Below are 16886 nucleotides of genomic sequence, written 5' to 3' on the forward strand. Positions count from 1 at the left end.
ATCTTGCTCTCTCTCTTCTTCTGGCATCCCTATAATTCGGATCTTGGTACGCTTGAAGCTGTCCCAGAGGCTCCTTACACTATCTTCATATTTTTGGATTCCTTTTTTCGTTTTGCTTTTCCGGTTGGGTGTTTTTTGCTTCTTCGTATTTCAAGTCTTTGGCGTGATTCTTGCGATCCTCTAGTCTGCTGTTGGAACTCTGCATAATATCCTTTATTTCAGTCAGTGTATGCTTAATTTCTAGTTGGTCCTTTTTCATACCCTCAATGGTCTCACTAGATTTCTTGAGGATTTCACTACATTTATTGGCAATCTCACCCATCTTTTTGAGGGTCTTACTAAATTTGTCTGTGGTTTCTAGAAAGTTCTTGAAAAACCTTAAAAGTGTGGTTTTGAACTCTATACCCAGCAGTTTGCTTTCCTCCATTTCTGTCATTTGTGTCCTGTTTCTTTGTCTCCGCATTTTGGCTGCTTCCCTCTGTTGATAGAGTGGCTTTCTGTGCTAGATGTTCTATAGGGCCCAGTGGTTCAGCCTCCCCAATTACCTGAGGTGGACACTCTTGGTGCACCCCCTTGTGGGCTTTGTGCACAGTCTTGTTGTAGTTAAGCCTTGGTTGTTGTAGGTATCACTGGGAGGAATTGACCTCCAGGCCAATTGGCTGTGAGAATCAGCTGTGTCTGCAGTGGGAGAACTTCTGTGCTGAAGACACCCTTCTGGGGCAAGACTTGCTTCAGTGGGGCTTTGGTGCTCACTGAGTCTGCCCCCTGAGTGTGTCCCTAATGGATCTGAGGAGTTGTAATCTGGATGGCCCCACTCTGACCACTGGGTACACTGGCTCTTGGATCTCTAAGGAGGTGCTAATTTAGCCTCTGCCTGAGGCTACCCAGCAGGAACTATGGAGAGATCTGCAGATTCCCCTTCCTCTTTTGGGGTTTGGAGGTGCCCAGATGAGGCCCAGCTGTGAAGCAACGCAAGTTGCTGTGGGGCCTTGGGCCTTCTCTTGGAAGTTCTGGGTCTGTCTGGCCCAGCTGCAATTTGTTAAGTAATTTTCAGATTGCAAAGGGCCAGGGAATTCATATGCAAAAGCCTCTGCAGCAGCCTGGGTGGGGCGAGGTCTCGGAATCAACAGGGTGGAGCAAGCAGCTATGGCTGATCCTCAGCCCTGCCCTAAGGGGCCCCGCGTCTCAGTGTCCTGGAAATTGCTGCAAGCACCTCTGAGGGAAAGCCGCCCACAAGTTCCAAGTTCTGCCTGCTTCCAGACAGTCCAGTTTCTCCCCATATGAGTCCTGGGTCCCCAGAGACTTCCCGGAACCGGAGTTCAGAGCAGTCGGGAGCTTGTGACTCCCTCCCAATTAAAAAAGACAGCACATCCTCAGGTGCCAGCCCCTTTCCGCGTGTGCTCGAGCCTCCGTACCTCTGCACTTTACTTCTGCAGCTCCTCTGAGTCTCAGTGTGCTTTTCTCTTTCCTTCTAGTTGTTGCCAATTTGGTTCTGATTGGTCGGTTTCTGTGCTAGTCAGCGTCAAAAGCCCTGCCTCCTAGGCAGCCATTGGCTCCTCAGAGTTCACCCAGATTTGGTTCTGATTGGTCGGTTTCTATGCTAGTCAGCATCTCGGGGCCTACCTCCGGGCCTGATCAGAGAGGCGGGGCTGATCAGCAGCCCCTGGGGAGGCTTGGAGAGAAACAGAGGTGTGGCTGTTTGTGAAGCCTGGATAGAAAGAGAGAGGCAATGGCTGATCAACAGCTGCCATGGAGGCTGCAGATCAGACCCTGCCTCTCTCAAGGCCTCTCTCTGGGCCTGATCCGCAGCCCCCTTAGCAGTCAGTGCTGGGTCACCATGGCAGCCCAGCACTGACTGCAGGACTGACTTCCAGTGTTTGGTGGAGCCTTTGGTAGGTCGTTATGGACCCTGGGTTTTCATATATTAGGACTAGAGGCCCAGTGCACAAAAATTTGTGCACTCGGGGGGCGGGGGGAGTGGTTTCCCTCAGCCCGGCCTGTGCCCTCTCGCAGCCTGGGTCCCCTCGGGGGATGTCCACCTGCTGACTTAGGCCTGCTCCCCGGGGGATTGGGCCTAAGCTGGCAGTCAGACATCCCTCTGACAGCCCGGGAGCCCTCAGGGGATATCTACTTGCTAGTGGGGAGCAGGCCTAAGCTGCAGTTGGACATCCTTAGCACTGCTGAGGAGGCGGGAGAGGCTCCTGCCACCACCACTGTGCTGGCGGCCGTCAGCCTGGCTTGTGGCTGCGCAGAGCTCCCTCTGTGGGAGCACACTGACCACCAGGGGACAGCTCCTGCATTGAGCATCTGCCTCCTGGTGGTCAGTGTGTTTCATTCCCAGTGGTTCTGCTGTTAGGGTCAATTTGCATATTATCCTTTTATTATATAGGATAGAGGCCTGGTGCATGAGTGGGGGCCGGCTGGTTTGCCCTGTAGGGTGTCCTGGATCAGGGTGGGGGTCCCACTGGGGTGCCTGGCCAGCCTGGGTGAGGGGCTGATGGCTGTTTGCAGCCTGGCCACAGCCCCTTCAGGGTGGGGGGGTCCTGTTGGGGTTCCTGGCCAGCCTGGGTGAGGTGCTGAGGGCTGTTTTCAGTCTGGCCACACCCCCTTCAGGATGCGGGTTCCTACTGGGGTGCCTGGCCAGCCTGGGTGAGGGGTTGAGGGCCATTTTCAGGCTGGCCATGCCCCCCGGTGACCCAAGCTCCCAGCCTGTTCTTTTTTTCTTTTTTCTTTTTCAGTAGAGATCTGGGATTTATTTATCTTCTATAATTGAAACTTTGTAGCCTTGAGCGTAGCCAAGGGCTGGCCAGGGCAGGCAGGAAGCTTGGTTTCCTCCATCGCCGGGGGCAACCCAAGTCTCCTGCTTACTCCAGCTCCGCGGCCGCCACCATCTTTGTGACGGAGTGATGGTTAATTTGCATATTACTTTTTTATTAGATAGGATGCTTGTTCAGGATCCTTGAACTTTCATAAAACTAAGTATTTACAGTGAAACGTATTCTTGGTTTATTGATAAAAAGGCTTGAGTACTTTTAGTGTAGAGTTTGAAAATAAAATTTGAAAATTTGAATAGTAACAACGTTTTAAGTGTAACTCAGTTTTTGTATTTTTCCTGTAGTTCACGCCGAAGTATGTTAAGATCCCATTTCAAGGTAAGCTGTCATTGTCTTATAACCACTTATCACTGTAATTTGTAGTATAAAATAATTGGTCAGCAAAAATTCTGAAATCTTTCTGCAACAAGTTTTCCATTTTTTTTTCCAGTATAGAATTTAAATAAAATCAAGGTTAATAATGTTTTTCAACATAATGCTTTTTTTAGCAGCTTCAAAAGGAGTTAAAATGTTTTAAAAATACTGAAAATAGTATACTATTGTTTTAATGACTTCAAGTAAAGTAGTATTAAGGGATTCATGATAATTTCTTTTTTAAAAAAATATATTTTATTGATTTTTTACAGAGAGGAGGGGAGAGGGATAGAGAGTTAGAAACATCGATGAGAGAGAAACATCGATCAACTGCCTCCTGCCCACTCCCTACTGGGGATGTGCCCACAAAGGTACATGCCCTTGACTGGAATCTAATCTGGGACCCTTCAGTCCACAGGCTGATGCTCTATCCACTGTGCCAAACCTGTTAGGGCTCATGATAATTTCTTAGGCTTAACAGAAATGTTTTGATAGCAAGACATGTTTTGGTATATATAAAAAGGGAAAAATAGGAACTGTAAGGACAGAAGCATAGGGAAATTTTTAATGTATACAAACAGGTGAAATGTTTTACATAGAGGTTAAGAGAGATTTTTTTTAAGAGAAATTTTTTTTAAATATCATTTTTTACTTGAATAATGCAAAGTAGATTGGGAGATATACCTGCAACTTGTAAAGACTCAGGCCATTTTCTCATTCTCTCTCCAACTGAAAACCTTTCAGAATAAATAATGACAATAAGAAAACAAGTAATAAGCAATATAAAGGATACCTTGTGAGAGAGAAGAATAAAAAGGAAAATATATACACAAATAGCATTTTAGAAATGAACCAGGTAACAGGAAACTTTTGTTCCAAGACTGAAGATGTGATCAAAATAATGTAATTGAACTCCCCAGATACCCATGTACAGAAATCACAGCTTTGTGGTATGATAATGAATCTATTAATTAGGAAGCTACTGTAAATAGTAAGAATATATAAGGCAAAGAAGAAATATATTGATAGACCTAATTAGGAAATTTTGATAAGTTATTATGAGATGATATAATATTAGCTACTTAGCAGAAACAAAGACCTGTGATTTAAAAGGAAATAATTTCAGAAAAGATAAGCTATAAAGACCTATGTAACAGAGTTATGTATCAAATTTTTTTACACTGAGGTATAATTGACATATACCATTATATTAATTTTAGGTATACAACATAATGACTTGATATTGTATATACTGTTGACCTTTGGACAATATGGATTTAAACTGCAGAGGTCCACATATACATGGATTATTTTTTTCAGTTGGCCCTACATGTTTCTGTGTTTTGTATCTGTGGATTCAACCAACTGTAGATTGAAAGCAGTTATTTTTGATTTATGGTTGGGAATCCTGGAATGCAGAGAGCCATTGTTCTATGCCATTTTATATAGAGGACTTGAGCAGATGCAGACACTGGTATTGACGGGGGAAGGGTACTAGATACTGGTGCCCATAACCTTCTGGTTGTTCACAGGTAAACTGTATTGCAAAGCGATCTCTACAATAAGTCTAGTAAATATGCATTCCTATTTCAACTTACAAAAATGATTTTTCCTTGTGATTAGGACTTTTAAGATATCCTCTTCTAGCAACTTTCAAATATGCAATACAGTATTATGAACTATAGTCACCAAGTTGTACATTACATCCCCATGATTTATTTATTTTGTAGCTGGAAGTTTGTGCCTTTTGACCCTTTTATCCATTTCACTTACCTCGTTTTTCCCACCTCTGGGAATCACCAATCTGATCTCAATTTCTGAGCTTGGTGGGGTTTTTTTTGTTTTGTTTGTTTTTGTTTTGTTTTTTAGAATCTACATAAGTATCATTATGTGATATTTGTCTTTCTTTGTCTGACATTTCACTTAGCATAATGTCTTCAAGATCCATCTATGTTGTCACCAATGGCAAGATTTCATTCTCTTTTATGGCTAAATGGTATTCCAATGTGTATGTGTGTGTGTGTGTGTGTGTGTGTGTGTGTGTGTGTACATTTAGGTCCTTTCCATATGGCTATTGTAAATAATGCTGCAGTGAACCTGGGAGTGTACATATCTTTTTGAATTAGTATTTTTTGTTTTGTTTTCATAAATACCCTGGGTGGAATTGTTAGATCATATGGTAGCTCTATTTTTAAGTTTTTGAGGAACCTTCATACTATTTTTCATAGTGGTTGCACCAATTTTCATTTCCATCAGCAATGCACAAGGATTCTCTTTTCTTCATATTTCACCAGCATTTTTGTCTTATGTTTTTGAAAATGAACATTCTAACAGGTGTGAAGTGATATGTTATTGTGGTTTGATTTTGATTTGCATTTGCACGTAGTGATGTTGAGCACCTTTTCATGTACCTGTTAGCCATCTATATGTCGTCTTTGGAAAAATATTTATTTAATTTCTCTGCTCACTTTTTAATGGAACTGTTTATTTGTTTTTGCCGTTGAGTTTCAAGAGTTCTTTATATATTTTGGATAGTAACACCTTATTAGGTATATGATTTGCAAATATTTTCTCTCATTCTGTAGGTTTCCTTTTTATTTTTTTTATTTCCTCTGCTGTGCAGAAGCTTTTTAGTTGGATGTAGTTCTACCTGTGTGGCAGAGCTACCTCTCATATTCTTATGCTACAAACTTCAAAAATGACATTTTAGGTTTTCATAGTTAATATTTCTAATTTGTCTCAAATATTGCTTTATTTAATAATTTTCCTATCCCATATGATTTTAAAAAATCTTTGAAAAGATTTACTTTTATAAATATTGGACAAGTTGGGAAAAGCAATACTGGATCTCTATTTTTAAAAGATGATTTAAATGAAAAATTATGGAAAAATATTCTGTCAGTGGTAATGGGTTTTTGATTTTATAATAGAAGAAGACAATAGTAGTCTTCTTCCCCAAATCCAATCTATGCTAAGTTTCTGTATACAATTTTTTTAAAAAAAAACAAGACATGCATATAAATTTTTTTCTTGTAGATGGGAAAGCTAGGGGTCTGAATGTGTATTCCTTTTCTAATGCAGCTGAGGGCAAATTTGATTTATCCATATTTATATTAGCTATTAATTATGTTGGGCTGTGATTTTTTTTTTCACATAGAAGAAACACAGAAGCAGGCTGAAAGGGCTGGTATAGTGTATTTTGGTCATCAGGGGCACAAGCTTTTTTATTTTTCGACTCTTTCATTTCTGACATGTGACTTTCATCCTCAATTTTGTCTCATGGTCCATATGGCAGCTTATACTCCAGTCATCATGTCAGTGTTCCAGGTAAAAAGCAGGAGGAAGGGGGAAATGCTTAACAGGGCACATACCACATATCTCTTGCCCTTAATTTTAAGGAGCCTTTTTAGATGTGCATGGCATTTAACTTCTTCTATTTACATATTGCTAGCTAGAACTTAGTTATATGACCACACATCTATTTGCAAAGGAAGCTAGGAAATAGAGTTTTGAAAAGCTCGGTACCTTGCTTACTAAATAAAATTAGGATACTATTGCTAAGGTCCCTATTAGTGGGTAGGCATAGTGATAGACAACTCCCACTTTCAATGTCTGCCATAGCTCTATAACAGAATAAACCAAATATCAGGGGAAATTTTGGTAATAAGGTAAACATTTCTTATGATGGTATTAAATTTCTTTTTTTAATTTATAAAAGATTTTCTAGAGGGAGGAGAATAAGAGAGGGAGAGAGAGAGAAACATCTATGTGAGAGTGATACATTGATCAGCTGTCTCCTGCACATCCCCTACCCAGGACCTAGCCTGTAAACCTGTATATTCCCTGACCAGGAATCAAACCAGCAACCCTCTGACGCATGAGAAGATGCCCAACCAACTGAGCTACAGCAGCCAGGATAGTGTTAAATTTATTTTTTAAGGGAAAAATTTAAAAGCTGTTTTTCTTTTTTTTTTAAACATATTTTTATTGATTTCAGAGAGGAAAGAAGAGGGAGAGAGATAGAAACATCAATGATGAGAGAGAATCATTGATTAGCTGCCTGACACGCCCCCTACTGGGGATGCAACTCAGGAATGTGCCATGACCAGGAATCCAACCATGACTTCCTGGTTCACAGGTCAACGCTCAACCACTGGGCCACACAGGCGGGACTGTGGTCAATAAATTTTTAACAAAGGAGCCAAGAATATATAATGGGGAAACCACAGTCTCTTCAATAAATGGTGTTGGGAAAGCTCGACAGCCACATCCAAAAGAATGAAACTGAACCTCTCCCTTTACTATATACAATTCAAAAGGGATTAAAGACTGAATGTAAGACCTGAAACTCCTGGAAAAAAATATAGACAGTAAGTTCCTTAACATCCACCTTGGCAATGCTTTTCTTGGACTTGACACTAAAAGCAAAGGTTACAAAGCAAAAATAGACAAGTGGAGTCACTTTAACTGAAAAGCTTCTGTACAACAAAGGAAATAACAAAATGAAAAGGCAACCTACAGAATGGAAGAAAATATTTCCAAATCACATATCTGATTTTGGGTTAATATCCAAAATATATAAAGAATTCATTTAACTCAATAATAAACAAACAACAAACCTCTCAACAAACAAACAAACAAAAAAAACAAAAAATATTTTGATTGAAAAATGGGCCGAGGAATTGAGTAGACATTTTCCAAAGAGTTACAAATGGCCAATAAGCACATGAAAAGATGCTCAACATCTCTAATCAGTAGGGAAATGCAAACCAAAAACACAATAAGTATCACCTCACACCTGTTAGATTGGCTGTCATAAAAAAGACAAGGAATAACAAGTGTTGTGCATTGTTGGTGGGAATATAAGTTGGTGCAGTCACTATGGAAAATAATATGGAAGTTTCTCAAAAAATTAAATGTAGAATTATCATATGATCCAGTAATCCTTCTGGGTATACATCCAGAGAAAATGCAAATAGTATTTGAAGAGATATGTGCACCCCATGTTTATTGCAACAGTAGCAAAGTATAGGAAAATCAAAGTGTCTATCAATGGATGGGTAAAGATGTAGTGTGTACACACACACACACACGAATATTATTCAGCCATGAGAAACAAGGGCAACATGGATGGACCTTGAAGGTATTATGCTAAGTGAGAGAAGCCAAATAGTGCATGATATTGCTTATATGTGAACTCTAATAAAGCTGACTCACAGAGACTAGAATGGTGGTTACCAGGGCAGAGGCTGGGGGGGCGGGGTGGTGAGGGAGGGAAATGGGGAGATGTTGGTTAGAGTAAAAACTCAATTCAAAGATAGATAAGTTCTGGAGGTCTAATATACAGATTGGTTATAGCTAATAATACTAAATATATACTTGAAAGTAGCTAAGAGAGTAGATCTTACATGCTCTCAGCACAAAAATGAAGCAATTATGTGATATGATGGAGGTGTTAGCTAACATTAGGGTGGTAATTGCAATGCAATAAATAAGTGTATCAAATCAACATGTTTTATACCTAAACTCATAGTGTTATATGTTAATTATATAATAATAAGCTGGAAAAAAGTGAGAGGGAGTATTAAAAAATAAAGTAAAATAAAGAAGGATAGCTAGGGAGAAAGGAGACGGGGGGGGGGGGGGAGAGAGAGAGAGAGAGAGAGAGGGCTTTAAAAGGTATAAGCCAATATGAAAGACTGTACAAAGTAATGAGAAAAAGAACAAAAGGGATAGAAATGAAAATAACAATTTTTTTTATTATTTAAAGGAGAACCAGTAAAAAAGAATGGAAGGAAGAAAGGTAGAGAAGGAGGGAGGGAGGGAGGGAGGGAGAGAGGGAGGGAGGGAGGGAGGGAAGGAGGAATGGAAGAGGAAGGGAGAGAGGGAGAGAGAAAGAGTGAAGGAAAAGAGGGAAGAAGGAATGAAGTCAGGAAGGAAAGAGGGAAGAAAAGGCAGGCAGGCAGGACACAGGCAGGCTAGGGATAGAGAAAGAAAAAGGAAATGAAATGGAGTCAGGAAAGATATTGTAAAAGGCTATAAAAGAAGGAAGGGGAAAGATACAAAGGGAGGAAGTGAGAGGAAAGAGAAGTTTAAATAGAGTGATGAATCAGTAGGAAAGAGTAAAATATGAAAGAAGTGAGAAAATGTGAGCATGAGAAACAGGGTTTGAAAAGGAGGAACTAGTAAGAAAAGTGCAATTTTGGAAAGCGGGGGAAAGAAATCTAAAAAGTCAGTTAAAATATTACAGTAAAATATAAGATGGATGGATGATAGATAGATAGATAGGAAGGTTAGGTAGGTAGGAATATAAAATATAGATAGAGCCATAGATAGGTAATTGATAGTCTATTGAAAGGAGTCAGTAAATAGAGAGTAAAGGAAAGAGGAGAGATAGGGTAAAATAGGACAGGATAGGAGGAGAGAAAAGGTAGGCTGGTATGCATGCAGACAGGAGCAGAGAGTAAATAGAAAGAAATGCAGAAAAGGAACAAGAAAAAGACTTGGAGAAATGGAGTAAGGGAAGGAAAGAATGAAAGAAAGAAGGAGGAAATATGAAATAAAGAGATGTTTAAAATGGATTAATTTAGAAGAGAAAGTGAAAAAAGAATGGCTGGCATGGGAACATTAAGATAGTAACTAGTTAATAAGTATTTGAATGCTTACTGTAAAATGCTTTCAAACTTTCATGTTCATATGAATCACCTGGGATTTTTTGTTAAGCTGACAATTCTGATTCAGTAGATCTAGGGTGGGGCCGGATTTTCTGTAGTTCTACGGGCTCCCAGGTGATGTCAATGACAGAGGCTGAGGACTACATTTGAGTAGGAAGGTTCCAGGAGATAATGAGGGGAGGAGTGCTAAGAAATTTATTTCAAGTCAGTACCTATCCTGGGTTTATACTTAGCTGATATTTATATTCCTAGTTTAGCTGCTTGTTTTCTTAAAGTTGTACTGGATGACCTTTGGGACTTCTTTATACCAGTTTTATATATTTCTTTGAATTTAAAAAAAGGTCCTCAGAGTGGATTCTTTTAGGATAGCAAGAGGGAGGAAGAGTGATAATTCAGAATGATTACCTAGAAGTTTTAAGAAGTAAAACCTGCAAGAATTGAAAAAGAAGTATCATATTAGACCACTCAGAAGCTCATATATACTCTTCTTGAGAATCTTTTCATAGTGGCTAATCTGTATAGTAGAATTAGGCTGCAGATGTTTTGGGAGAAGAAAGAGAGGCATAAATTGGCTTATGATAGCATTTGGAGGCTTGGTTGATAGTATTGACCAAGATAGAAATAGTTTTCTAAGTTATATTGTGCTTACTTTTCTACATTAGTAAGATAGTCTTTTTTTTTCTTCCCATTTTGCTAGTGTTAGTGGAATTCTTAGTAAGAAATCTCTCTGGACAAGGTTTTTTATGCTATGGAAATTTAATTTCATATTTTACATTCCTGGATATAACTGAGATCATATAGTGCAAGAGACTAAATTGCTACATTTAATTACCATTTAATTATTTGTTTTTTTCTAATTGTAATGTATTTGTTACTGTAATAATATTGTTTGGGGAATTTCATCTAAGTTCAGTGAAGTGCACTGGAAATTATGTTTTTGAAAAATAATTCTTTTTGAAAATATAGTATATTAGAGGCCTGGTGTGCACTGGTGGGGTCCCTCAGCGTAGCCTGTGGGTATCGGGCCAAAACCTGTAGTCTAATGCCACCTGCCTTTCCTGCCTGCCATTCCTGCTCATCCTGGCCCTGCTGCGCCTGCCACTATCACTGCAGCTCAGTAGACTTGCTGCTGCTCTGCTGCCTTCTTGGGGCTGTGGCGGCCAGCCATGAGCCCTGAGTCTGGCATCTGGCTGAGTGGTGCTCCTGCTATGGGAGCGCACTGATCACCAGGGGGCAGCTCCTGCATTGAGTGTCTTCCCACTGGTGGTCAGTGCGCTTCATAGTGATTGGTTGACCAGTTGTTGGTTGGTCGGTCGTTCGGTCGCTCAGGCTTTTATATAAATAGATTAGATAGTGTATAAGTGCTGTATTCCTAAATAGATTAACTTATTAATTTGTTGTATTTTATTTCTTTTAGTGTCCTTGAATGAGGTTTTATTGCGAGTGGATACCACACATTTAAAGAGGTTTGGATTATGGAAAAGTAAGGATGATGATCACAGTAAAAGGAGTCTTGCTATCCTTTTCCTCTGGGTCTCATCACATTATCTTCAGGACATTCACACCCAATTAGAAAACTCTATGTTAAGCCAGCAATGTGAGTATAAAATTATTTCTGAATGTCAGGATAACCTGAGAAGTCAAATAGTTTTCTTCTAAATAAATAAATAGTTTTCTTCTAAATAAATAGTTTTCTTCTAAAGTAATTTAATAAGATATAATTTCACTGATTTGAAATTAAGTTCATTAAATTAAAAAAATTATCCCTTAATATTATGTAAGATAAATTATTTTATTTATTCACATAATTTCTCCTGATACTTTTACTCAATTAAAAAATGACATTATTTTCTAAAATAAAAGGAATACCTTATATTTTAGTCAGTTACCATCCTTGGCTATCTTTCTTATGAGTTTCTTGCCCTGATTTCGAAATGAACTGTGACTGAGCTAATTAGTGACAAAGTTAAATAAAATACAGAAGTCTTTAACTTCAACATTTTATTTAGTTTCTAAAGAGAAACTCAGTTTACTTATATATCCTTTCTCTAAGACTGGATTGTGTACTTTTCTGTATGTTCCCATAATACTTACAGATATATGTGTTTAAATTTAGTTATTTTGCTATCCTAATTCAAAATTAATTGGGAAGATTTATGATTACATAGAGAAGTTGGAGAAATATAATTAGCCATTTATAATCATTATCAGGGAAGAGAATGTCATTTGAGACCACTGTTGAAATGACTGATTAATGAAAATGATATTGAAGGAAGTATTTGGAACATTTTTTAAATTAATAAATTAATAAATTTGATATATGGAGGAGGGTAGAAAAAAATAATTGCTTTGTTACCATTCATTCATTTATTTATACATCCAGTAACAAATATTTAGTAGACCTCCTAAACACCAGATCCTGGAAATACAGAGGTCAGTATCCTTGTGGAGTTTACATTCTAATGCAGTAAGGAGTCTAAAAGTTGTCAATTTTGGTTCTAGTTACTAATGGCCAATTTTGGGATTTAATTTGCCTGGATTACTTTGCTAGTGGTTATATACCAACCTTACTGTTAATAATAGTCAAGTTATTGTAATTATAATACACTTGAAAAACAACGCTATTGATAAAAATTGTTGTTGTTTTTTTTAATAGCAAAATCCAGTGAATTCATTTTCCTTGAGCTACACAATCCTATTTCACAAAGAGAAGAATTGAAATTGAAAGATATTATGACAGAAATAAGTACAACCACTGGAGAATTAGAGCTTTCTTATCCATTGTCTTGGGTTCAGGCATTTCCTTTATTTCAGAACCTTTCTTCGAAAGAAAGTTCTTTTATTCATTATTACTGTGCTTCAACTTGTTCCTTCCTTGCTGCTGCTGCTGAAGAAACGAAGATGCAATCAATATCTCAGGTTAGCACATGATTAATATAATTGGTGAGGGGGTGGGAGAAGGTTTGGTGAAAATTCTTTCATTGAAATTAGGCTGATTTCAAAATGCTGTTTTGTCTAAAGGGCACAATAGCCAACCTGAAAGAACTCCCAGTGCCAAAGCTAGAACAGTTTGATCAGCAAACTCAGTAATGATAGTATGTGATTATAACTAAAGAATAACATGAATACCAAAAAATTTATATTGATATAAATAAATAACTGAATTAATGAATGAATACATAAATAATAAATGATGGATAAGGGACACGGCTTTCTTAGAAAAGTATTCCAATTAATAAATATAAAGAATGAGAGAAATATAAAACCACCATTAGAAAAATCATAGTATGATTGGGTGCTAAATTGCTGAAAATTTAAGGAGAAACAGGATAAGTGCATAATCTCAAAATCTCTTCCCCAATATATTTATTAATTACAAAAAGTAGTAACAGTGAAGAATCCTGGCAGATATCACCTTAACCCAAGTGATCCAAGTTGATACCACCAATAATAAGACATTCTGACATAATACCTGTCACATCATACACCGAGAAGGGTACACCGCTTCTGTGGTATTCTTCCAATACTGTATAATCTCAATCTAATCATGAGGAAAAAACCCAGAGAAACCAGGTTACAAAATAACTGATTGATACTTTTTAAAAATACAAAAGTTATGAAAGATAAGGGAAGATTGAAGCATTGTAAGGTCCTGAGACAGGAAAAAGATATTAGTGGAAAACTAGTTGAAATCAGAATAAAGTCTGTAGTTTACCGTATAATATTATACCAGGGTTAATGTCTTAGTTTTGATAATTGTACTATGGTTATATAAGATGTTAATATTACTTGAATCTGGAAGAGGCTTGCTTTTTGCAACTCTTCTGTAAGTCTAAATTACCTTAAAACAATTCATAGTAAGTTTAAATATGCTCTTTTTTAAAAAAATAACTCTAGAGAGAAGCGTGTTTATTAAGTTTGCTGTGGAGCATGCATGTGCATGTATACCTACACACAGGACAGTCTGGTCAGGGGCTAATCTGTTATTTAGAAGGCTTTTAGGAAGCCACATTAGGAAGACAAGGTGTGAGATTTTCTTTCTTTATGTATACACTAGAGGCCCAGTGCATGAAAATTCATGCATTGGAGGGGGGGTCCCTCAGCCCGGCCTGCCCCCTCTCACAGTCTGGGAGCCCTCAGGGGCGGGAGGCAACCCAACGGTCAGGGGAAGGAGATGCCCTCATCACACCTCTGCTGCTGCCACAGCCGGCAGTGCAAGCCTCGGCCGGCCCTGGTTACCTGAGCCTTGAGCTGGCCCTGGGTGTCTGGGCAGCCACCATCCAAGGCTTGCCTGCGCCTTGGCCAGCCCTGTTTGCCTGAGCCTTAGTCAGTGTGGGGTGCAGGAGGATCCGAGGCCCCGGAGGGGCTGTGGGGATTCTGGCGGCAGGCGCAGGGAGCTGCTGGCCTGCCCCAGCTGTGGGCGCCGCTATCTTGTGAGGGCATGACAGTCAATTTGCATATTACCTCTTTATTATATAGGATTGTAACAATTTTGCATGCTAACTATATTGTATATACAAATTTACATTCTACTTTTCCATTCAATAATAGAATATCAATTTATATTATTATAAACTCAGTCCCTCTTTAAAATTTTTTTCTATTATAGTATCACCTCTTTTGTTCATTTTGAACTGCACAGATTCTCTTTTAATTATAAAGCTCAGATTTATAAGTAACACTTCAACTGAAGCTTTGATTATGTAAAGTATCTTTTGATCAATAGTATTATTTTGATGCTTATATCTTTGCAGAAATTTTAAAAGTACAGATATAATATCATGATTTGGATTTTTTTTAGTCACATTTTCTCTTTACAAGTCTAGGTTTTGACTCTTCTTTTCAGAGTTTATATGTATTTATGTATCTATAAGGAGACTTTTCTCCCCATTTCCTGTCAGCCCTCAAATATAGATGCAGCCAAACCTAATTACACCTTCCTGCAGAAGCAAAGTAGCGGTTGCTACTCACTTTCTATTACAACTAACCCAGATGAAGAATGGCGAGAAGTCAGGCACACTGGACCTGTTCAGAAGTATGTACTATATCATGTCCTGTTTGTAATAGGTGGGCACACTAGTCGTTTTCACTCATGTTCCTGATTTTAGTTTACCTTTTTAAATGTTTTGAGTTTTACTTTCACACTAAATGGCTAATAATGAAAATAATGTTTTTTCTAAATTTATGAGAAAGTTAAAAAAATTTTTTATTAAGTAAAACAATTTTGCCATTTCATTTAGTTTTATGTTAATAAGACAGAAATAGTAGCCAAACTATTAAGTTTTGTAAGATTAAAGCATTTATTGAAAATATTTAAATAGCAATGTATGATTTTTAAGATTATATATTTTATATCTGAATATATAATAGGAAAATGAAATTATTTATTAAAGTGTGCCTCAGTTTAAGGTATTTTAGAATTTATCAGAACTTCCCTTTCAGAAATTGCTTTTTTTTGTTTATATTTCATCTTTTATATATCTTCTCATAGTGGGAAGGCAGAAGCGGGTGTCTGTGCATTTGAGGGTGGTTTTATTCCTCTATGTATTCCTTTTCTGTGTTTTAGGGAAAAAAAACACCACATGAAAGCACAGGATAGGAAAATAGCTGATAAATAGAAACTATATTATTAGCATTTAAAAATTTCACAGTCTTTTTTGGTTTAGGTGCTGTGCTTATCAAGATTAAGTCAATTGCAGATGACTTTTATCTTCTTAAATCTTTCTAGTTCAAGAAGTACTTATTATACCTTTATTATTTACTACACTAGTGGCCTGGTGCATGAAATTTGTGCACATTAAAAGGGAATTAATTAGAGGAAATATTTTAATATTGCTATTTGCCCTTTCTCTATAATAGAAGTGTCAGAGATGAAAGAAAATTAGTAAAATGTATATGAAAATAATATATACATTTATTAATGTATTATTAATAAACACGCCCTGGCCTCGCCACGCACACAGCCCTGTCCACCCACACCTGCCGCAAATGCAGCCTCCTGCTGATCGGTCGTTATGGCATGAGGGCGTCATGACCATTTGCATATTACCCTTTTATTAGTATAGATTTGTGCACCTGTCTATGCCAAGATTATAGTTATGAATTCACAGCTTCTACTGGTCTTATTTCTGAACTTCAAGAGAGGATATTAGAAGAAAGATGCCTAGTTAGTTGTCATCTGTTTTCTACTTCTTTTTGATTGTGTTCTAATTATTTCTTTCCATTATGTTCTCTTAAGTTTTACATTATAAGCTCTTTATTATAGGAAACTTGCCTCCTTAAGCTCCCTATTATTTCCATTACCCAGCTGCTGGCTTAGACTAGCCACCAGTAGAGCATAGTTTTTGACTGCTGGCTCTTCGGAATAGAAAGGAACTAGGAATCTGAATAGGGATTCACTTAGAGTTGGAAAGTATACCATAGGAAAATCATCCATGGTTTTATTATATCAGTTTGTTGAAAGTTAAAAATTATACAGAAGATAGACATCTTCAATGGTATTGTGATTGATTGTGAGATATAACCTATTGATTTAACAGATATTGAGACCAGCCTACATGAGAAGGATTGGAAAGGAAAAGATGAGACTACTATAAGTAGCTTGTGAAAATTAAGGGAGGAAAATATAATTGCTTGTATCCTGTCAAATAATTTTCACTCTACATATTTTAGTTATTGAATACTATTACCCTGTTATTGTACCATATGACATCTTTTTGATATTAGAATTTTTAATACCAATATACTTTAACTTTATTTTTACTTTTAAGGTTGATTGTATATCCTCCACCACCTACCAAGGGGGGATTAGGAGTAACTAGTGAAGATCTGGAGTGCTTAGAAGAAGGGGAGTTTCTTAATGATGTAATTATTGATTTCTACCTTAAGTAAGTACAATGCTAAATGATCTTCTCATTTGTTTTACAGGTGTTGATGTGAATCTTAAAGTAAATGTTTTTATATATGAAGTATTTAACTCTAGATAAAAGTAACCTGCCACGATACTAGATTTGGAAATTTTTTG

The 16886-nt window shown here is 37.7% G+C and overlaps 1 protein-coding gene across 2 annotated transcripts in view; it reads left to right on the forward strand.

The window, feature by feature from the left end:
* Positions 1 to 16886, forward strand: part of SENP7 (SUMO specific peptidase 7) — a 159214-nt gene that overhangs the window by 126556 nt on the left and 15772 nt on the right. For both annotated transcript variants that reach the window (XM_070406058.1, XM_070406059.1), the window contains exons 12-16: positions 3119 to 3152; positions 11280 to 11459; positions 12519 to 12781; positions 14764 to 14897; positions 16633 to 16749. In XM_070406058.1, the coding sequence (XP_070262159.1) occupies positions 3119 to 3152; positions 11280 to 11459; positions 12519 to 12781; positions 14764 to 14897; positions 16633 to 16749 (728 nt within the window). The remainder of the gene's footprint in view (positions 1 to 3118; positions 3153 to 11279; positions 11460 to 12518; positions 12782 to 14763; positions 14898 to 16632; positions 16750 to 16886) is intronic.

Source organism: Myotis yumanensis, unplaced genomic scaffold (assembly GCF_028538775.1).
Source record: "Myotis yumanensis isolate MYYU_CA2020_CCGP unplaced genomic scaffold, mMyoYum1.0.hap1 SCAF_2, whole genome shotgun sequence".
Classification (NCBI taxonomy): Eukaryota; Metazoa; Chordata; class Mammalia; order Chiroptera; family Vespertilionidae; genus Myotis; species Myotis yumanensis.